The sequence below is a fragment of the Geotrypetes seraphini genome, chromosome 4, assembly GCF_902459505.1.
Source record: "Geotrypetes seraphini chromosome 4, aGeoSer1.1, whole genome shotgun sequence".
In the NCBI taxonomy this organism is placed as follows: Eukaryota; Metazoa; Chordata; class Amphibia; order Gymnophiona; family Dermophiidae; genus Geotrypetes; species Geotrypetes seraphini.
The window spans coordinates 284,062,882-284,085,652 of NC_047087.1; the positions used below are offsets into that span (position 1 = coordinate 284,062,882).

General features: G+C 47.0%; 1 protein-coding gene across 7 annotated transcripts in view; it reads right to left on the reverse strand.

The window, feature by feature from the left end:
* Window positions 1–8: 8 nt before the first annotated feature.
* EXOSC1 (exosome component 1) overlaps window positions 9–22,771 on the reverse strand; it is a 47,109-nt gene continuing 24,346 nt past the window's right edge. For 4 of the 7 annotated variants that reach the window (XM_033940246.1, XM_033940252.1, XM_033940251.1 and 1 more), the window contains exons 5-8: window positions 20,709–20,797; window positions 16,897–16,930; window positions 5,732–5,782; window positions 9–704 (exon numbers count right to left, since the gene is read on the reverse strand). In XM_033940246.1, coding sequence (XP_033796137.1) covers window positions 534–704; window positions 5,732–5,782; window positions 16,897–16,930; window positions 20,709–20,797 — 345 coding nt within the window. In that variant the 3' untranslated portion in view covers window positions 9–533. The remainder of the gene's footprint in view (window positions 705–5,731; window positions 5,783–16,896; window positions 16,931–20,708; window positions 20,798–22,771) is intronic. The other 3 variants (XM_033940248.1, XM_033940247.1, XM_033940249.1) reach the window with 2 other exon arrangements.

Consider the following 22,771-nt stretch of genomic DNA (forward strand, 5'->3'; position numbering starts at 1 on the left):
TTCAGCTCCATTATAGGCGAATGAAATAGACATGCAGATCCATCTTGAAATGGTGGTTTTTGAAGCCAGTTGGCCCTTACGGGCTGCACCAACCAGCATGAACAAATGATCAGGCAAACAAAACTTGTTTGTGACCTCGAAGTACCTCAGCTAAAGTCTGTGCACATCCAGTGATTTCAACACCTTGAAATCACACTTTGTCATGTTTGGTGAACCCAAGGCTACAAAGGTAGGCAACTGCACCTCCTGGTTGATGTGGAAACTAGAGACCACCTTTGGTAGAAAGGAGGGGATCACTCTGAAATCTGTGAATGCAGGCTGTCCAGGTGAGAGCACTGCAGAGTAGTCAACCCCCTGGAAGCAGACTTTGCCAGTAAAGTCTGCGATCTCCCGCAACCAGAGCTATCCCCGAGGGAAACCTCTGCAGCACAAACATGCGAAGCTGTGAAAATCCTGAAGAAGAGAAAAGCAGTAGCGAGGTGCCTAAACCAGCATTAAAAGAGGGAGGGAAGAAGTGGACAAAAGGCTTGATACTAGAGTGGACTTTTGTCATGTTGAGCAAGGGAAATGTGCTTATGTGCAATGATTCTAGTATGTACTTCACAACTTTTTTTTTTACCTGCTTCGCTACGTGCCACCACCACTCCTAGCTCATTTTCTGCTGTGGTCAGCAGATAGTTGGACTGCACATCCCCTAGAGAAATCTTGTAACGAGTAAAGGAAAAAAATGTGAACCTAGCCAGGTTCTCTATGGGCAAACAAGGTATATTAAATAAATCCCAAGAAGTGTTCTGCGCATTCCCAATGAAGGAGGAGTATAGAGATCAATAGCACCAGAAAAACCAATTTGGCAATTTTTTTTATACCAGCAGGTGGTTATGGCTCTTGTTTCTGTGTCAGAAATCCAATGGGTTGCCATGAAAATTGATTCTGGCTAAATTTTATCAATAGCATATTTTTTGCTCCATAAGACACACCCTAGATTTAGAGTAGGAAAGCAAAAAAAAAAAAAAACATTCTAAACCAAATTGTGTACAAACATATACCAGGCTCTGCATCCAGCCCCCCCCCCTCACTCCCTGCCATGCTCTGCACCCAATCCCATACTCCTTGCCAGGCTCTGCATCCTGTCCCCCCCTCCCCTACTAATTGTAATACAATTTTTTCCTTTCATTATTCATATGCACACAGCAGATATAAATTCTCAAAACTGACACTAAATTGAAAATAAAATAATTTTTCCTACCTTTATTGTCTGGTGATTTAATTAGTTTCTGGTTGGACTTCCTTTTGACTGTGCATCCAACATTTCTTTCACAATCCAGCCCCATCCACTTTGGGTCCAGGTCTCTATCTCTTTTCCCTCTGCTTACTCTCCCCAGATCCAGTGTCAGTTCTCCTTTGTACCTACCACCACCTTTGTTCTAGGTCTCCCTCTCTCTCCCCTCCTCTGTTATGATCTTGCTTCTCTCTGTTCTTCCTCAGGGTTTCTCCCCCTGTCTCTTCTGTCTGCACCTCCCTTAGTCCAGCATCTGCCTCCTGTCTTTCCCCTTTGGTCCAGGCCTCTCTCTCTCTGTATTTCTTCTGCTTACACCCCCCACCCCCCCAATGTCCAACATTTGTTCTCCTTTCTTCCAGGTCTTTCTCTGCTTCTCTCTCTCTTTCCTTCCTTCCTCCCTCCCTGGTCCAGAATCTTTTCCACCTCTCTGCAGTCTCTCTCTCTCTCTCTTCCCTCTATACACCCCCAAGTCCAACATCTGCCCCCTCTCTTCTGCCTCTCCTTTGTTTCAGGTTTCTCACTCTCTCTATCTTCCTTCTGCTAACATTTTGAGTCCTCCCCTCTCTACCCCCTCTAGTCCAGCATCTGCCTTGTCTTCAAGTCTGTTTCCCACCCCTCCTCAAGGTCCTTTTGACTCTCCCCCCCCCCCCCCGGGGCCAGATCCAGCGTCCCATTGGGTACCTCACAATAGGTGGGGCCTTACCTCCGCTGCTTCCTGCGAGGTCGTTGTCTGGCTCCCAGACAGTGATGGGTTCAGCTGGGATGGGTGGCAAAGCCCTCACAGTGCAGGGCTGCAGTTTCTGCCCGGGTCCAAATGCATGCTCTGGAGTTGGCAGGCTCTTATCGCCTCCCCAGCAATTGCTCTTTCTTGCCCTCTACCTGTGGCAGGAGATCGGGGGAGACACAGCTCTCCCTTTCTGTCGAGAAGTCGTTTTCCGCACTGTGACCGCCGCTGAGCTAATTACGGCAGCCTGCAGAGTGAACCTAGCAGGCTGCCGTTGGCCTCATAGAAACAAGAAATAGACGGCAGATAAGGACCACGGCCCATCAAGTCTGCCCACTCCAGTGATCCTCCCTATCTATCTTTGTGGATAGATCCCACATGTCTATCCCATCTGGCCTTAAAATCCGCCACACTGGTGGCCTCAATAACCTGAAGTGGAAGACTATTCCAGCGATCAACCACCCTTGTTGCCGCGGGACCCTTGAAGAAGAAAATGTCTTCTTCCACCTTGATGCGGCCCGTGAGATATTTGAATGTCTCGATCATATCTCCCCTCTCTCGACGCTCCTCGAGTGAGTAGAGCTGCAAATTCCCCAACCGCTCCTTGTACGGGAGCTCCCTGAGTCCCGAGACCATCCTGGTGGCCATTCTCTGGACCGATTCCAGTCTCAGTACATCCTTGCGGTAATGCGGCCTCCAGAATTGCACACAGTACTCCAGGTGCGGTCTCACCATGGATCTATACAGTGGCATAAATGACTTCAGGTTTACGGCTGACGAAACTCCTGCGTATGCAACCTATGATTTGCCTTGCTTTGGATGAAGCTTGCTCCACTTGGTTTGCAGACTTCATGTCTTCCCTGACAATCACCCCCAAGTCTCTTTCTGCTTCAGTTCTTGTCAGGATCTCGCCATTTAGGGTGTAGATCTTGCATGGATTTTGGCTTCCCAGGTGCATGACTTTGCATTTTTTTGGCATTGAAACTGAGTTGCCAGGACTAGACCAGTGTTCCAGCAGAAGTAAGTCATGCACCATATCGTCTGTCATTGCTTTTTTGTCTGTTGTGCTTTTTGCTCACTACATTGCTCAGTTTGGCATCATCGGCAAACAATGTTATTCTACCTCGGAGCCCTTCTGTCAAGTCTCTTATATAGATGTTGAACAAGATCGGGCCCAGGACGGAGCCCTGTGGCACTCCACTTATCACCTCCGACATCTCGGAGGGGGTGCCATTCACCATCACTCTCTGAAGCCTAACTCCAAGCCAGTTCCCAACCCATTTGGTTAGTGTGTCGCCCAAACCTAAAGAACTCATCTTGTTCAGCAACCTGCGGTGTGGCACGCTATCAAATGCTTTGCTGAAATCTAGGTAGACGATGTCCAGGGACATCACCAACATCCAGCTTCCTCGTCACCCAGTCAAAGAAGCCGATCAGGTTGGATTGGCAGGATCGCCCCTTAGTTAAATCCATGTTGGCGGGGATCCCGCAGATTCTCCTCGTCAATGATCCTATCCAATTGCGTTTGATTAGGGTTTCCATTAGTTTGCTCACTATTGAAGTGAGACTCACTGGTCTGTAGTTTGCCATCTCCATCCTGGATGCCTTTCTTGTGTAGTGGAATGACGTTAGCCGTCTTCCAGTCCATCGGGACGTTACCTGTACTAAGGGAGAGAATGAAGAGCGCGGATAGTGGTTCCGCCAAGACATCACCCAACTCCCTGAGTACCCTAGGGTGTAGGTTGTAAGGCCCCATTGCCTTGTTGACCTTGAATTTTTGACAGCTTGCAGTAGACACTGCTGGGTGTAAATTTGAAATTCCTAAACGGGTCTACTGATTTAATCCTTGTCTGTGGCAGAGGGCCGATTCCTGGCGCCTCGCGGGTGAAGACTGAACAGAAGTATTCATTTAACAGTTGGGCCTTTTCCGAGTCCGTCTCTACATGGTCTCCGTCTGGTTTTCTGAGTCGTACTATCCCACCCGAGTTCTTTTTTCTAGTCACTAATATACCTGAAGAAGGATTATCTCCCTTCTGGATGTTCTTTGCTAGAGACTCCTCCATGCGAAATTTGGCCTCTACTAACTGCCGCTTTGATGTCAGGGGCCTCTCTAACTGCCTTTTCTGATGTCAGGGGCAGGACCACGGCAGAGGAAACGTGCTACGGAGGGCCAATGGCAGCCTGCTAGGTTCCTCTGTAGGCTGCCATAATTAGCTGTGCGGTGGTCACAGAGCGGGAAGGCAACCCTCTCTTGCTGGGTGTGGAAAGCAGCTTGTAGGTAAGGTCCCGCCTGTCACGAGCCTAATTAGCTTTAAAGGGGGGAATACGGAGGATGCTGAGGAGAAAGCCAAGAAGACAGCCGGACGCTCACCGATGCTAGGGAGAGCCGTAATGGGTGCGGGCATTTAAAAAGGTACGATGGGATGGGGTGTTTAAAAAAATAGGTATCTTTGCTGCATAGGACGCACCGACATTTCCCCCCACTTTTGGGTGGAAAAAAAGTACATCTTATGGAGCGAAAAATAGGGTAAGTAGTTCAATGGCTATGACACTTAAGAAGGATTTCTACTGCTCTCTCTAATTATAAATTCTAAGCCTGAACAGATTAAAACCTAGTCAATGTGCTCACATTTGTCTCAATCCATAACACACAGCATTTTGTGGAAGACAGACATACATTACATTACTGATGTCTATTCCGCCTCAACCTTGCAGTTCTGGGCGGATTACAAGAGAGACAACTGGACATTTCCAGGATAATTACAAAGAGACTGCTGGATATTTCCAGAAGAGTTACAAGAAGAATGGTGCAGTAGTTTAGGGAATGGGAAATGGCAGGGAAGATTGGGCTATTCCTGTGGGTTTACAATTCGGGATGCTGTACAAATAGGAGATAGTGCAGTTCCAGTATATAAACAGTTAGGGAAGCAGTTGACATGCTTGATGGCTTTGAAGAGAAGGGTAACTGGTGAAGGGGGGAGGATGGGGGAGTTGCGCTGAGGGGAATCCAGGTTAGAGATATGACATCTGGTATAAATTTTTTGAATAGATGGGTTTTGATTTGGGATGGGGGAGGATGTGGTATCCAGATGTTTTCCATTTTGTTAGGAGCAGGAAGAGTAGTAGGAGGGCGAGCAGGCGTTTTGTTGTGCAGGATGTCATTTTCTGATTGAATGTGGGGGGCGGTTCTTCTTCAAGATGTATCTGTGTGCTGGTGGGGAGGTCCTTTAGAAGGGCTAGAGCTAAAGGGGGTTGGTTGGTATACGATGTAGGAGCTTTGTTTGTAGTGCAGTGAAGCTCTTATTGGTTGGGATTCCACTAGTGCTCTTATTATGAGTGCAAACGTGGAGGAGGATTGGTGGTGTTGAGCCTGAGGTGGGTTTTAGTTTTGAGATTAGGACTTGAACGGGGAAGAGCATAAGTCCAACTCACTAATAGAAATTTTTGTAATACATTACTGGGCACTCCAGGGGGAACCTGAACAATGTTTGCCAATTTCAAAGATGAAAATAAAGCTACACCCTGTTTCTGTTCTTATTCTTTAAAAGCAAACTAATCACAAAGAAAACCAGAAGGGAAACATAGAAACATGACGACAGATAAAGGCCAAATGGCCCATCTAGTCTGCCCATTCACAGTAACCATTCTTTCTCTTTCTGAGAGATCAAACGTGCCTATCCCAGGCCCTCTTGAATTCAGACACAATCTGAAACAAAATACAAGGATACCACTTTTGCCAAAACAATGTCACCAGGTCGAAAACATTTGTACACCTCCACCTGTGAGAGAGAAAACAAATTACAGATTCAAAGAAGTCATTTGAATTATACAATCCTCATAGAACTCTTAAGCACAACTAGCACTAAAACATTAACACAATAAAGTGCATAATTATTTTCAAGTATCAAGTAGTATTTAAAGCAGCCCTAAGTGAATCTCTAATGCTACTATTTTTGGCAAGACAAATTAATTGGCACTACACTAATATAATGCAAAGCTTGCTAAGTGAACACAACATAAGGAGATGTACATTTCACTACTCCTATTCAGATTTCAAACTTCCTAATAGTACATCAACATAAACTGACGAACGGGTGAGAGCTCAGGTGCATCTTCCACGATCCTATCCCTACATAATAATAATAATTTTATTTCTTATATACCGCTATACCAGAAGTTCAAAGCGGTTTACAACAGAGATACATACAGTCAGTGATTGAGATACAAGGTAAAAACATTCAATCTGATACAAGGTAAAAACATTCAATCTGAAATACAATTACAGTTGAAAGAGTACATCAGTTAAATCTAAAATCTAAAAGTTGGAACAGTGGCGTAATTAAGATGTGGACAGCTGTTGGGAATTGATAATGAGATAGGAGGAACATGATTAGAGATTTAGAACTTGTCAAACAGACGTGTTTTCAGTAATTTTCTAAAGTCAACGTAAGAAGTGGCCTCAAATATGGGTTTTTCCAAGCCATGTGTTCGATTTAGCTGCCTGGAATGATAACATTCTATCAAAAAACTTCTTGTATTGACATGATTTCAGGGAGGGATAGTTAAATAGATTTATTCTGCGGGTGCTCTTATTAGAACAGTATAAAGTGAACTGAGAGGCAAGGTAAGCTGGTAGCATCCCAAAAACAGCTTTGTAGCTAATGCAGGCAAACTGAAGAGAACTCTAGATTTCCACAGGCAACCAGTGAAGTTTCTGAAAATAAGGGGTAATGTGTTCCCATTTTTTAAACCAAAGATTAGACGGGCCGCAGTGTTCTGAATTAGTCTCAGCTTATTAAGTGTCTTTTTATAAGTTCCTAGGTATATAATATTCCAGTAATCCAGAGTACTCAAGATGGATGATTGTACTCGTCAAAGAATTTTTTAATGGTATGAAGCTTCCATAGGACCAATATGCATTTCTTAAACAATAGATCTATATGATTTTCCAGGGTTAGGTGCTTATCAAGGGTTACACCTAGTATTTTTATGGTTTGATCAATTTTGTATTCTCGACTGTTCATGTGAATCTTGTTTTCTTTTCGTTGGGAGTTGCCAAGAAGAATTTAGTTTTTTCTGTGTTGAGTTTAAATTTGGATACATCATCCAGAGCTCAATTTGATTTAGGATGTTGGTTAAGAAATTAATAAAATCTGATGACAGACAGGTTAAAGGGATCACTACAGTAATAATGTCGTCTGCGTAAATGTAAAAATTGAGCCTTAGGCTTTGTAGTAAATTTCCCAGTGAGATGAGATAGATATAGAACAGGGCCACTAATACCACTGGCACAAATTTAGTGTACCCTGTCCATCTCCTGCTCCCATTCTAGTTATGAGAACACCCAAAAGGGAGAGAAGAAAGGATCCTAAAAGAAACTGGAAAGAGGACAGTACATCCTGAAAGGAAAGAAAGGGAGATGGATCAATAAGACCTGGATGGGAGAAAGGACAGAATAGGACAGGAGTGCCACAGGGATCTGTACCGAGACTGATGCTATTTAACTTAGTTATAAATGATCTTGACATTGGAACGAGTGAGGTGATTAAATTTGCAGATGACACTAAACTGTTCAAAGTTGTTAAAATGTGTGCGGACTGTGAAAAATTGCAGGTAGACCTTAGGAAATTGGAAGAATAGGCATCCAAATGGCAGATGTAATTTAATGTGGACAAATGCAAAGTGATGCATATTGGGAAGCATAACCCAAATCATAGTTATCAGATGCTAGGGTCCACCTTGGGAGTCAGCGCCCAAGAAAAAGATCTGAGAGTCATTGTAGACAATATGCTGAAACCTTCCTCCCAATGTACTATGGTGCCCAAAAAGCAAACAAGATGCTAGGAATTATTAGAAAAGGGACGGTAAACAAGACTAAGAATGTTATAATGCCTCTATATTGCTCCATGGTGCAACTTCACCTTGAGTATTGCATTCAATTCTGGTCACCTTATCTCAAAAAGATATAGTGGCACTACAAAAGGTTCAAAGAAGAGTGATCAAGATGATAGGGGGGATGGAAGACTCATGTGAGGAAAGACTAAAGAGGTTAGTTTGGAAAAAAAGATGGCAGAGGAGAGATATGACTGATGACTGAAGTCTATAAAATCCAGAGAGGTGTAGAATGGGTACAAATGGATCGATCTTTTACTCTACCACAAATTACAAAGACTAAGGATACTCGAAGTTACAGGGAAATACTTTTAAAACCAATAGAAAGAAATAGCACAGTTACTTACCGTAACAGGTGTTATCCAAGGGCAGCAGGGCAGATATTCTCTACATGTGGGTGATGTCACCGACGGAGCCCCCTAATGGATGTTTTCGCAAGCAGACTTGCTCGAAGACCTTCAGGCTTGTGATTGGCCCACGCATGCGCACGAGCCCATCCCACCCCGCCTAGGGCATGCGTCTCCTCAGCATGTCCTCAGTTCAGATAGCTAGCAAAGAAGCCAACGACGGGGAGGTGGGTGGGTTGCGAGAATATCTGCCTGCTGTCCCTGGATAACACCTGTTACAGTAAGTAGCTGTGCTTTATCCCAGGACAAGCAGGCAGCATATTCTCTACATGTGGGAGACCTCCAAGCTAAACAGAATGGGATGGAGGGAGAGTAGGCAATTTAGGAGAACAAATTTTGCAAAACTGAATGGCCATCACGCCTGGAGAAAGCATCCAAACAGTAATGTGAGGTGAACGTATGAACCGAGGACCAAGTGGCAGCTTTACAGATTTCCTTGATGGGAGTCGAGCGGAGGAAAGCAACAGACGCCGCCATCACTCTGACCTTGTGGCCCGTGACTCGACCCGGCAGGGAGAAACCAGCCTGAGCGTAACACAAAGAGATACAAGCGGCCAACCAGTTAGAAATGGTCCGCTTAGAAACCGAGCAACCCAAGCGATTGGGATCAAAAGAGAGGAACAGAACAATGAGGAGCGGTGCACTTCAAGTAGAAGGGCAGCGCACGCTTACAATCAAGAGAATGTAGAGCCACTTCTCCAGGGTGACATGACAGAAATGTGGCATGACAGCAGAAGAGAAGCCCCTAGCCCTCAAGGCCACGCATACAGACCCAGGTCGCAAGACCAAGCTGTCCGGAACTGGAAGGGCTATCGGGCCCTGGGTGAGCAATCTCTGATGGCAAGGAAGACACCGACCCCTCAACCTGCACTAGGTCTGCGTACCAAGTCCAAAGATAAGGAAACCCTCCATGGACTCCCAGACTTCTAACAGCACTTCCGCCAAAACCACATTGCAGCAAAGAGGCAGACAGCGTAGGCATAGAACTCCAAACTGTACATTCTGTCGGAATCGCATGATCTGAAACCAGGTTCCGTGTTCACAGTAGCCCAAAAATAAAGATGGGCAGGCGGCTAGTCTTGAAGAGCCGGCATTCCGCCTGGCGATCCGTAAGGTCTCGGAACCTATTGGTCTGGGTATCACCCAGATCCACTAAGTTAGCCACCTCTGCTGATTCTGCTGAAGAAACAGGCGACAGCAACGGCACAGACACCGAAGCAGAAGCAAGGATGGGGACGAACCGCCTGCTTTCTGGTACTTCAGTAAAGGAACAAATCATCTTGCTGACATCCAAAAGTGGAACAGACTGTTGTACTAGAGTCTGAGTGGAAGAAACAGGCAAAACCCCTTCTTCTCCTGGGGGTTTTTGGGTTTTTTTTTTGGGGGGGGTTTACATTCAGATACCTCAGAGCCCCAAAAATCTGGTGAAAAACAGGCACCGGCAGCCGGAACCGCTCTGTGCGTCTCATATCTCACAGGATTAGCAGACTGTGGAGATTTTTTCCTGAAATTGCGCTTGTGTTTCACAAAAACGCCATCCGCACCCAGTTTAGGTGCCCCAGATGCAGGAATCACGACTCCAGTGGAATTTAAGGGCATTAGGGCTTCTCAAGAGGAGGGGAGCATGGGATCTACTCACATCTCACACCCCTCGTGGCCCACGGCACACGGGATAAACGGCCACGAATCCAGCTGCCATCCGCCGCATCTAAGGCATGAATTCATGCCATCCTGTCCTGAGATGGCCATCTGTGAAGTTTAGAACAAAAACGAAGCTTCTAAGACCAAAAACCACAGTTACTTACCGTAACAGGTATTATCCAGGAACAGCAGGCAGATATTCTCTACATGTGGGTGACGTCATCCACGGAGCCCCGTCGCGGACAACTTTTCAAGCAAACTTGATTGAATATCTTAAAGTTTGCTAGTGCTGCACAGCGCATGCGCGTGTGCCTTCCCGCTCAGCTAGGGGGCGCGTCTCCTCAGTGTGGCCTCAGTTCAGATAGCTAGCAAAGAAGCCAACCAGGGGAGGTGGGTGGGTTGCGAGAATATGTGCCTGCTGTCCCTGGATAACACCTGTTACAGTAAGTAATGGTGCTTTATCCCAGGACAAGCAGACAGCATATTCTCTACAAGTGGGTGACCTCCAAGCTAACCAGAATGGGACAGTGGGAGAGTTGGCAATTTAGGAGAACAGATTATGCAAAACTGACTGTATCCAGACAGTAGTGCGAGGTGAAGGTATGAACCGAGGACCAAGTGGCGGCCTTGCAGATCTCCTCAATAGGCGTGGACCTGAGGAAAACGACAGACGCCGCCATCGCTCTGACCTTATGCCCCATGGCTCGACCCTGCAGTGGGAGACCAGCCTGAGCGTAGCAGAAGGAAATACAAGCAGCTAACCAGTTGGACAAGGTGCGCTTGGAGACAGGATGCCACAACCGATTCAGATCAAACGATATGAAGAGTTGAGGAGCTGTCCGATGAGCTTGAGTGCATTGCAGGTAGAAAGCCAACGCCCTCTTACAGTCAAGAGTGTATGAGAATGAGGCTTAGGAAAAAACACAGGAAGAACAATGGATTGCTTGAGGTGGAAATCTGAAACCACCTTAGGCAAGAACTTAGGATGAGTATGAAGGACCACCTTGTCATGATGAAAAACAGTAAAAGGTGGGTCCGCAACCAGAGCCTGCAGCTCACTGACTCTGTGAGCAGACATGAGGGCAATTAGGAACACCACTTTCCAAGTGAGATACCTCAAAAGAGACTTATCGATGGGCTCAAAGGGAGGTTTCATCAACTGAGCCAGAACCACATTCAGATCCCAAACCATCGGAGGAGGCTTGAGGGGAGGATGGACATTGAAAAAAGACCTTTCATAAACCGGGAAACCACCGGATGCAGTGAGAGCGGTTTCCCCATCAAAGCAGCTGATGAAAAGCAGCAATAGCACTGAGGTGGACTCGAATAGATGTCGATTTGAGACCAGATCAAGATAAGTGCAGCAGATAATCCAGCACGGAAGACAAGGAGGCAGACAGAGGCTCCATGCGATGCGTAGCACACCACGCAGCAAATCTAGTCCATTTCTGAGAGTAGCACTGGCGAGTGGAACGCTTCCGAGAGGCCTCGAGAACATCCTGAACAGACTGAGAGAAACAGAAGGAAGGAATCACGTCAAGAGGAACCAAGCCGTTAAGTGCAGAGACTGCAGATTGAGATGCAGCAACGAACCCTGACCCTGAGACAGCAGAGAAGGAAACACAGGCGGAAGCAGAGGCTCCCTGACACTGAGTTGAAGCAGAAGGGAGAACTATCGGCTGCCTGGGCCACCGAGGCGCTATCAAAATCATGGTAGCGTGGACAGACTTGAGCTGGACGAGAGTCCTCAGAATCAGAGGGAATGGAGGGAACGCATAGAGGAACAGGTCCGTCCAATCGAGAAGGAAAGCATCCGCCTCGAGACGGTCCAGGGAGTAAATCCTGGAGCAGAAACGAGGCAACTTGTGGTTGAGGGGGGAGGTGAACAGATCTATCTGCGGAATCTCCCATTGAGCAAACACCTGCCACAGAGTGGAGGAGTGTAGCATCCATTCGTGTTGCTGGAGGAGGCGGTTCAATTTGTCTGCCAGGCAGTTCTGCTGGCCCTGGATGTAGACCGCTTGGAGGAAGATGTGTCGTATGTCCCAACCCCAGAGCCATAGAGCTTCTTGGCAAAGGAATAGGGATCCTGTACCCCCTTGTTTGTTGACATAATACATCGCCACCTGGTTGTCTGTCCGAACCAGAACCACGCGATCCTGAAGCAAATGACGTTGAAAATGGCCTGAAGCTCCAGCAGATTGATGTGACAGTGACAATCGGCGCTGGACCAAAGACCTTGAGCACACAGACCGTCAAGGTGTACCCCCCAGGCGTACGCGGAAGAGTCCGTCGTAAAGACCTTCTGCGCGGGAGGTGCGTGAAAGAGAAAACCTCTGGACAGATCTGAAGAGAGCATCCAGAGTGGAGAGATCGTTTCAACAAAGGAGTCACCACAATGTGTTGAGAGGCGGGATCCCGGTCGTGTCTCCACTGGGACGCAGGGTCCACTGAGGAACTCGGAGATGAAGCCTGGCGAAAGGAGTCACATGAACGGTGGAGGCCATGTGCCCCAGTAGGATCATCATATGCTTGGCTGAAACTGTTGACAGAAGGGAGATCCTCTGGCATAGGCGAACGAGGGTATCCTGTCGAGGCCGAGGCAGAAAAGAGCGGAGGCAAACAGTGTCCAGCACCGCTCCAATGAATTGCAGAGACTGAGAGGGACACAACTGGGACTTGGGGAAGTTTACCTCGAAACCCAGACGCTGGAGGAATATAATAGTCCATTGGGTCGCTGCAATAACCTCCGGCCTGGACGGCACTTTGATGAGCCAGTCGTCAAGGTACGGGAACACTTGGAAGACCCTGCGTCCGCAGAGCCGCCACCACTAAAACGAGGCACTTCGTGAAGACCCTTGGGGAGGATGTGAGGCTGAAAGGGAGAACCCGATACTGTAGATGGAGATTCCCCACCCGGAATCTTAGAATCTGCGAAAGGCCGGTTGAATCGGAATGTGAGTTTAGGCCTCTTTGAGATCCAGTGAGCATAGCTAATCCCCCTCGTCCATCAGGGGATACAAAGTGGGAAGAGAGAGCATGCAGAACTTCTCCCTGACCAGGAATTTGTTCAATGCTCTGAGGTCCAGGATAGGGCGAAGTCCCCGGTCTTTTTGGGGACTAGAAAGTACTGGGAGTAGAACCCGGTGCCCTGTTGACACACAGGGACCTCCTCCACCGCCTGGAGGCGAAGGAGGGCTTGAACCTCTTGCAGAAGAAGGGGAAGTTGCGTCCTATTGGAGGCAGGTCTGGAGGAACCCTCAGGAACTGAAGGGAGTAACCGTCTCGGATGATGGAGAGAACCCAATGGTCCGATGTAATCAGCTCCCACTGGTGACAGAACAGGCTGAGATGACCTCCGATGGGAAGAAGAGAAGGTTCGTGGCGAACGGGGGTGACATGCTCAAACCAGGACAGTCAAAAAGACGGGGCAGGCTTAGCCGTCGCAGGGGCTTGCGGCTTTTGGAGGGCCCTCTGCTGCTGCTGACGCCAGGGCGGTGGGCATGAAAACGCCAGCGTGGACTTCTGCGGATAACGCCAGGGTGGCAATTTGTATGATTTAGGAGGAGGAGCCTTCGGCTTCGGTCTCACCAAGGAGGCGAAGGAATGTTCATGTTCTGAAAGACGTTTGGTAGCCGCCTCGATAGAGTCGTCAAAGAGCTCATTACCCAAGCACGGAAGATTCGCCAAACGGTCCTGCAGATTCGGGTCCATGTCAACTATGTGGAGCCAGGCCAGGCGACGCATGGCTATCGCAAAAGCCATTACCTGCGAGGACAGTTCAAAGGCATCATAAGTAGCCTGGAGCATATAGAGGCGAATCTACGACAGCGTATCCTGAAGCCAGCGAAAGTCGGACAAGCGATGGGCAGCCAAATCCTCCTGGAAAGACGGCATGGATTTGATGCAGGGCTTGAGATAGGATGTAAAATTAAAATTGTAATTCAGGACCCGGTTTGCCATCATGGAATTCTGGTACAGGCACCAGCAGAACTTATCCATAGTATGCCCCTCTCTGCCCGGCGGGACAACGGTGTAGACCCTGGATGGATTAGATTTCTTCAAGGAAGACTCCACCGCCAAGGACTGATGGGAGAGCTCGGCCCTTTCAAATCCCTTGCACAGGATCGTCTGATAGCGGGATTCCATCTTGGACGGTATGGCAGGAATGGCGAAAGGTGTCGCCAAATTGCGGAAGAAAGTCTGCTTCAAGACGGGATTCAAGGGGAGACGCAGGGACTCCCTCGGCAGATGAGGAAGTTCCATCTCCTCCAAATACTCCCGGGTATACCTGGACTCAGACTGGAGGTCCAGCTGAAGGGCCTTTCCCATGTCCACCACGAACCTGGTGAAGGAGGAAGTCTTGGCCGAGGAGTGCCCTTCCAGAGGAGAAAAGGATCTGGACTTCGGGGCAGCTGAAAAAGAGGGAGAGGCCTCCCTCGAATACTGTGCAGGCACATCAGTGTCAACAAGCATGGACGCCGAGGAAGCTCTGCTAAGAGACCTGGGAGGCGTCGACGAATGCTTGCGTGCAATCCGCCCGGAGGGTGAAGACCCCAGGGTCCGAGGGATGGAAGACCGGGGGACAAGCCCCGGAGAGCACAGGGAGGAAGAAACTTTCTGAGTCCTCGACCCCGATCCGCCTCGACGCGGAGACCGAGGAGACACAGAAGACAGCTGGGGCCGACACTCAGGCACGGCAAGAGCCGATGCCTCAATGGGCCTCGAGGCCTGAGGCCCCGGAGACCTACCCCACTTAGGAGGAGAATCATGAGGACGTTTGGAAGACCGGCGTCTCGAGGGCGAGGCACGCTTGGAGCAGTGCCTCAAGCAAGGTCGGGCGGCCGGAGACGCCCGTTTCGAGTGGAGAGGTAAAGAATCACTAGAGGACAACTGGCATGACCGTTGGTGCTTGCCTCGGAGAACCTCGCTGCGACGCTCAGGCTGGTGTGCAGGGTTGAGGCCGGGGCAAGTTGGGTGAGAACTGAGGAGAGCTGCGTGGTCAGGATTGCCTTAAGCAATTCCTCAAACATAGGAACCGAGACCAATGGAGCTGGTTGGACTGATGCAGCAGTGCGCTCCAAGGAGGGCGACCTCGAGGTAGAGTATTCCCGTAATTTGGAGGCACGCTTCGGAGGAGGTCTCAAAGAGGCTGGCAGGACTGCACTCACTGCCTGGAAGGCTTCTTAGGTAGCGTAGCTGAACCTGAAGGAGGAAGAGACTTACCCGAGGCCGAGGCCTTGGCAGCCTGCTGATCCATGGCACCGAATAGTTCAGCAATCTTGGCCCGCCGAAGTCGAAGAGCCCAAGGATGGAGAGGGCACAATGCAGGCAGGAGTCAGTAGGGTGGTCTAAACCCAAGTAGAGGATGCACCAACGGTGCGGGTCAGTAAGTGAAATCACCCAACCGCACTACGTGCACTTTTTAAACCCGGTAACAGGCCGGGACATAGGGAGAAAAAGTAGCCGCAGCCACCAAGGCCAAGCGGACAGACGAAAACCAGAGTCCCCCGGCCAAAAAGAATCCAAAAGTAAAAAATAACAAAGACTGTAGACGCATTGCATAGCGACTCCGATTGAAGTAAAAACAACAAAAGAAGGAAGGCACTTAGAAACGAACGCAGAGAAGAAAGACAGGGCTTACTGGCTCCGCGGAAAACTAAGAACTGAGGCCACGCTGAGGAGACGCGCCCCCTAGCTGAGCGGGAAGGCACACGCGCATGCGCGGTGCAGCACTAGCAAACTTTAAGATCTTCAATCAAGTTTGCTTAAAAAGCTGTCCGCGACGGGGCTCCGTGGATGACGTCACCCACATATAGAGAATATGCTGCCTGCTTGTCTTGGGATAAAATATACTTTTAAAAACTTTTTAAGAAAATCCAAGATGGCCACCACGGGTGCCGATCTTGACAGAAAAACAGACGTTAAAAACGAAGGATAATGCTAAAAACGGCAATTTTAGGATTTTACAGGTGGGGGGACCAGGGCATGTAGGGAAACCCCCCAAAACCCCAATTTGAGGACCCTCCAAAATCGGCAAAATCTGTGACTTCAAAGGCAGCCAGCAATACTCAGTACAGGCATAGGGAGATCATTACCTCAGAAGCTGATTAAACTGGATATTTCAGATCTTCTGGCTACCTCACCTTCCCTGTCACCTCAGATCACGACCACCAGGACTCCTCAGGGTAATTAGGGAAGACATGCGGCATGGTTCTGATTCCGGCGTACCTCCTCGGAACCACAGCAGCTTGCGCTCCAGCCCTTTGCGGACGAACCAGGGGAGAGATGGCTCCTGAACCTGGAGACCCGATTCAATCTGCAGGCTGTCCAGAGGGCTTACTGCAGTTTCAGGCTTACAGAACACCCTCCAGAAGCAAACTTTAAAATGTCTGCGATTTCCCGCTGAAGGATCACTCGCACAGAGTTGATCCTCAGCACGAGGGCAAACCCGTGGTACCGAAGAAAATAAAAGACTAGGAATTGAGAAATAAAATCACGAGCAGAATAAAACTAGAAGTTCTCAGCAAGGCTGCAGAATCAAACTGAACAGTAGAGGCTTGGCGGAGTTTATGTTGGTGGCTGAGACAGGAATCTTTGGCAAGAGGCATTGCTACTCTGCATATCCTCTTGGGTAATTTTGATAACCGATGCCAGGCTCTATGACTGGGGAGGACATTGTTGAGGGCATGTAGTGCAAGATCAATGGATTCTCTCGCAGAAGTAATCCATAAACCATTTGGAGCTTGGGGAGTGGGGGAAGGGCACATAAAACTAATAAAGAGCATTTGACTGGATGATTCATATCCTCTATTTAATCACACTATCAAATTCCTTTACAAGATGCATTGTTTCCTACTTTTCTTACCATCTCTGTTTGCTAACAGTAACCCGTTATAGATTAAAACACATATACCATACATTTAAGACACATAGGAAAGATAATTATTTACCTTGTCTTTTTCTGTGGCACGGATATCTTCTTTTCTACGAGAAACACAAAAGGTTAGTGAGAGCTGGTGACCTTTCCATCTATCTCTTCTTATCTCTCATGTTAGCCATGGAAAACTTGAAAATAAAAAAAGAACAAAAGTACTGCACATGTGGTTTCCTCTTTCTAATCTTCTCCCCCTTCAACTTCAAGAGATGCTTCTTTAAATTAAAAATCTGTCATCACAGTTTTAGACCTAAGGGACCTTGTGTCTTGAGAAATTAAGGGAGCAATATCGGTTAGATCCCTGGGATTTATTCCCTTATCTTCAAGTTAAGCATTAACTTCAGGGGTGGTTGAAGGATGACCCTGATGATAAAGAATATTTGGAAAACTTATGGCTATCAATGAGGAAATTTAAACAGCAGGTGTCTATTATACATTTCTGAGGAGCAAGGAGTTTAAACATTTCAACTCTATACTGCAATGGGAGAGGGACTTAAGTGGGGAACTCAGAATGGGATCTTGAAAAGCTATTTTTAAGGAGGTTCAGAAAGCTTCAATGTATTATTTAAGGAAAATGCATACAAAATAGTCACATGCTGGTACCTGACTCCCACTAAATTAAAGGCTATGTATTCAACTGTTGTTTCTGATCTCTGCTGGTGCTGTTGTATGGAACAAGGAACCTTTATTCCTGTTTGGTGGATATACCAAGATACAACAGTTTTGGACTCATATGATTCAACACTTATTTATGCATAGATACTCAGCTTCAGGTGTGTGCTAAGTTTTGTATGTTGGGTACTGGAGTGACTGGGGGCACAAGTGGCAGTGGAGACTGAAAAGGCTATGTTTATTAGGTGGTAAGTGTAAATTGGAACAAACCCTGGGAAAAATTCAAGAGGATTGGTTGTTGTGTGTCTCAGCCACCAACATAAGCTTGAAAGACTCACACACTGCATAAAGCGGTGTTACAGTCCTGAAGCAGAAGAATGGACACATTTAGAGTCATTGCTTGGGAACTTCGGGAGGCAGGAGTGGGAGAGCACATCATTATCTGGCTGGTGGTCAGCTTGCAGAAACCACTTGCTGACTCCTTTTTCTTGCAAGATGTTCTTTGTAAGGGGAGGGATTTACGAGAAGTGAGGGGGGAGTTGGGTGTCAAGTCTGTGTGTTATTTACGGTAGTTTCTTTTTATTTTTTCCCAAGTTGAAAATATTTAATAAAAACTTGGCATTACAGCTCTCAGCTTAACCTTCTACTTGAAATTATGCCTTTAGGAATAATGTTTATAGTATTACAGTCAGAGGGCATGCGATGAAGCTACTAAGTAGTAGATTTAAACAAACTGGAGAAAATATTTCTTCACACAACATATAATTAAACTTTGGAATTCGTTGGAATGTGGTAAAATCAGTTAGCTTAGCAGGTTTTAAAAAAGGTTTGGATAATTTCCTAAAAGAGAAGTCCATAGGCTATTATTGAGATGACTTGTGAAATCCAATGCTTATTCCTAGGATAAGCAGCATAAAATCTGTTTTACTATTTGGAATCTAGCTAGGTACTTGGAACCTGGGTTGGCCACTGTTGGAAACAGGATGCTGGGCTTGGCTTGATGGACCTTCTGTCTGTCCCAGTAAGACAATTCTTATGTCAGAAAAATATTCTTTCACAGACACAGCATATGACAAAACCATGTAAGACTAAATAATTTAATACAATATAGCACCTTCTATTCAAAATACTGTTCACTCCATGTAGAACTTACAGGACACTGACATGGATACACACAATGATCCTGTAAGCTGATATTTCATTTTTTGATCCATATATTAGAAGTTATTTCAGAACTGATGGCAAAGCCATACAGGAAGCAGCGCGGGGCTGGCCTGCAGATGGAAAGATAACTCCTGCTCTGCAACGTTGGCGGAGGAATTCGAGGAGGCCGCCACCAGCAAGGGAGGTAAGGAAAGGTGGGTGGATCACTCCTACTTTGCAACGCTGGTGGCGTGATTCAAGGAGGCCACCGCCAGCGAGAGAGTAAGGGGATGGAGGTAAGGGAGGGCAGGAGGATGATTTAAAATCCTGTATAGGCTGCTCCAGATATGCAAGCCGCACCCACTGGGCCAGCTTGAAAAACCCATATATAGGCAACACCTACCCTGCACACCATATAAAAACAAAACCTGTGTGCCATCTCAGTAGTGCATTCTGTGTGCCCATCTCAGAAGCAGAATGAAAAGGAAGGCGGTAAGTAGGAGATGTACAGAACTGTATTTTCTATTAAAGTTTTTGGGTTGTGGAACGAATCGTCCGAGTTTCCATTATTTTCTATAGGGAAATTTGCTTTGATATACAAGCGCTTTGGATTACAAGCATGCTTCTGGAACGAATTATGCTCTCAAACCAAGGTTTGACTATATATAGATCAGTGGTCTCAAACTCAAACCCTTTGTGGGGCCACATTTTGGATTTGTAGGTACTTGGAGGGCCGCAGAAAAAAATAGTTAATGTCTTATTAAAGAAATGACAATTTTGCATGAGGTTAAACTCTTTATAGTTTATAAAACTTTCCTTTAACAGTTTTACCTTATGCAAAATTGTCATTTCTTTAATAAGACATTAACTATTTTTTCTGCGGCCCTCCAAGTACTCTATTTTTTCTGCAGCACTCACATTTAAAGTTTAATATCTTTGCTTTCTCAAAACTAGCACATTTCTATTACTAAATTGAAAATAAAATCATTTTCCTACCTTTGTTTGGTAATTTCATCAGTCTCTGGTTGCACTTTATTCTTCAGACTGTGCATCCAATATTTCTTCTCTTCTTTCAGCTTCCTGTATGCTTCCTCTCCTCCAGACCTCATTCCCTCCCCCAACTTTTTCTTTCTTTTTCTATGTCTGTCTTTCTCTGATTCCTTGTCCCATTTTTTGCTTTGTTTCTGGCTCCTTGTCCCCCCCCCCCTTCTTTCTTTCTTCCTTCTGGCTCCCTGCCCCCCCCCTTTCTTCCTTCCTGCCCTCCCCCATGCCACCGCCGCCGGGGAATAGGCTGCTGCTGGCGCCATCAGGAACAGGCCGAGATCTCCACGAGGCCGACCAACTCTCGCCACCCGACGTCAATTCTAACATCGGAAAGGACATTCCGAGCAGCCAGGCAGCAATTGGCTAGCCAGAACGTCCTCTCGACGTCAGAATTGAGGTCGGGCGGCGAGAGAAGCAGGGAGATGAAAGAGCATGGTGCCGGCGGTAAGAAGGGAAGGGAAGCAGTTGGGCACCCCTACTCTAGACGAGCCGCAAGCCTGGAAGAACAGGAAGAACAGTGGAGGGTGACCAGCTGTGCGGACCGCCCCCCCCTTGGTACGCCACTGGAGCAGCAGCGTGTCTGGCCGGCTCATTCCATTCAAAGCCGCGGGTGGTGGTTCCTTCCGAGATCCGCGCCTGCGTCTGAAGCCTCTCTGATGTTGTGATGTCAGAGAGGCTTCCGATGCAGGAGCGAATAGCACAAGGAGCCGCCAACCCGCGGCTCTGAACGGAACGAACCGGCCAGACCCGCTGCTGCTCCAAAAGGAAGGGAATGATCCAGTCCAGACTGCGGGCCGCAAATAAAACTTGGAGAGCCACATGTGGCCCGCGGGCTGCGTGTTTGAGACCGCTGATATAGATAGATAATTATGGTGAGTACCTTTTGCATTAGTTAGTTCTTCCTAACTTAAAAATGCCACATACCCAGAATCCAAAACCCAGGCCCTTATACACACATTAGCTCGATCTATCAATAGAGTTTAATCTACATAAAATCATTATCCAAGTAAGTGAGCTTTAAGATTATACCGTATTGTTCCTCTAAATGTGTTCTTTAATGGTGTTGATCCAATATACAGGATTTGAACTTTGGCAAACCGAGAATTAATGCTGCAGACCTGTAAGAAAATGTGGAAATTTAAATAATAAAACCATGCCAAATCCTAAAATGCTGCTGTGATATTTGTAAAGGAAACTATTATCACAAGAAGAATCAGAAGATTGCTACATCAAGTAGCTACATCAAGTAATTAGTGACCATTTTTTTTTTTTTTGTATTAAGTTCTTTATTGAAAATACCAAGAAAAACATACACTTGTGCAGTAGCCTAAGTAACCCCCAACAGTGGAAGCATAACATATCAGCATACCAGAATATTTCAGTCAAAGCACAAACATAGTAAAGCTAATTGCTATTTTAACAAGATTAAATAATCTTTTATTACATTTCCCCTCCCCCCACTCACCATACCTGGGTGACTAAACAAAATTTCTTCCCATCCAAAACAAAGCGTCATTGAAATGAATCAGGAGATGAGTTCATATCTTTAAGCAGTGTCAGAACTTTTTCCCACTTGTGCACAGTCTTGCACCTAACTGCAGTGAGTTTCATCTTGTAAATAAAATTCAGCTTGTTAAACTGAGGGCACTACTGGACTAGTGACCAGAGTGGATTTGATTTAAATCATTAGTCAGAAAGACTTGATTTAAGTCACGTTTTCTACAAACTCAATCTTGCTGGTATAATCTTTATATTTACAACCAGATGTCATCAGAATAGGCCGGTTCTTGATATACTGCTCAAACTACAGTCCACTACAGAGTTCCATCTAACATCTTGTGGGAGTATTAGCTTAGATCCACCCATTCTTTTCAGAGCTACTGCTGCAAAATGATTGTTACTGAAGTATTTAGCAAAATCAATGACAGTCTATTTCTGGCAGTGATCTCCCCAGGGCCTTTCAGCCGGGCGCTACGCCCGGCTAATTTAGATGACCGCCCGGCTGTCATCTATCACAAATCCTGCTGCTGCTGCCGCCGCTCAACATAAAAAATAAAACAAAAAACACACCTTTCACCGGCTTGGAGACGCAAACTCAATGATTTGTATTTATTTCACAGGCAGTTGCCTTAGCCCGTAGCGAACTCATGCTTCGGGGCTCTAAGGTGTGCGTGCCGGCTTCCCTTCTCTTCCCTCTGAAACCGAAAGTTACGTCCTGGGGGGGGGGGAAGAGAAGGGAAGCCGGCACACACACCTTAGAGCCCTGAAGCATGAGTTCGCTACGGGCTAAGGCAGCTGCCTGTGAAATAAATACAAATCACTGCCGATTTATAAGCACGGAGGGCACATCAGAAGCCGATCTGAAGGGCACTCCTCAGGTTGCCTCCAATTTTGCTCGGGAGGGTTACTGAGCTATTTTGCTGTTTCTTTAACCAGGTTCTGTCCTCTGATTGGGTATGTTTCCCTGTCTCCAGAAAGCAAAATAATCCTGCTGAGTGTAAACAACATCTCCCACATTCTCCATGGACAAGCAGTATAAGTCAGCCCCACTTTTAGTGACATCATCTACGTCCCCAATTCGGATTTGCTCTCCCAGAGCTCAGGTGAGGCTTTGGGAGCCTCATCTGAGCATGTGCAGGTAGCCCTATATATATCTGTGCTGTCCCTCATTTAATCCAGTTTAGTTCATCCGCCCTCACGGACGGATCATGCTCTCCATCCAAAAGAAGAAGAAATGTTAAAAAAAAAAAAAAAAGAAGAGAAAACGATGGCAGAAAGAACAGAAAAACCAGCAGCAAAACCTGGATTCAAGAAATGCCCGGACTGCAAAAGAAAAATGAGCTCCACGGACCCCCACGAGGTGTGTGTCCGTTGCCTTGGGGAGGCTCACCTCATGACTGCCTGCCCTCAGTGCCTAAAAATGTCCCCGAGGGCTCGAAGAAACCGGCTCCATTCTCTACAGAACTCGGGAGAAGGCCAACGGAGGAAGGAAAAAACCCAGCAAACTACAAAAACCCCTCCGGCACACCCGACTCCAGAAAGAGCTTCCCCGGGACTCCCAGCCACAGACCCGACTCACCTGCAGCCTGAAA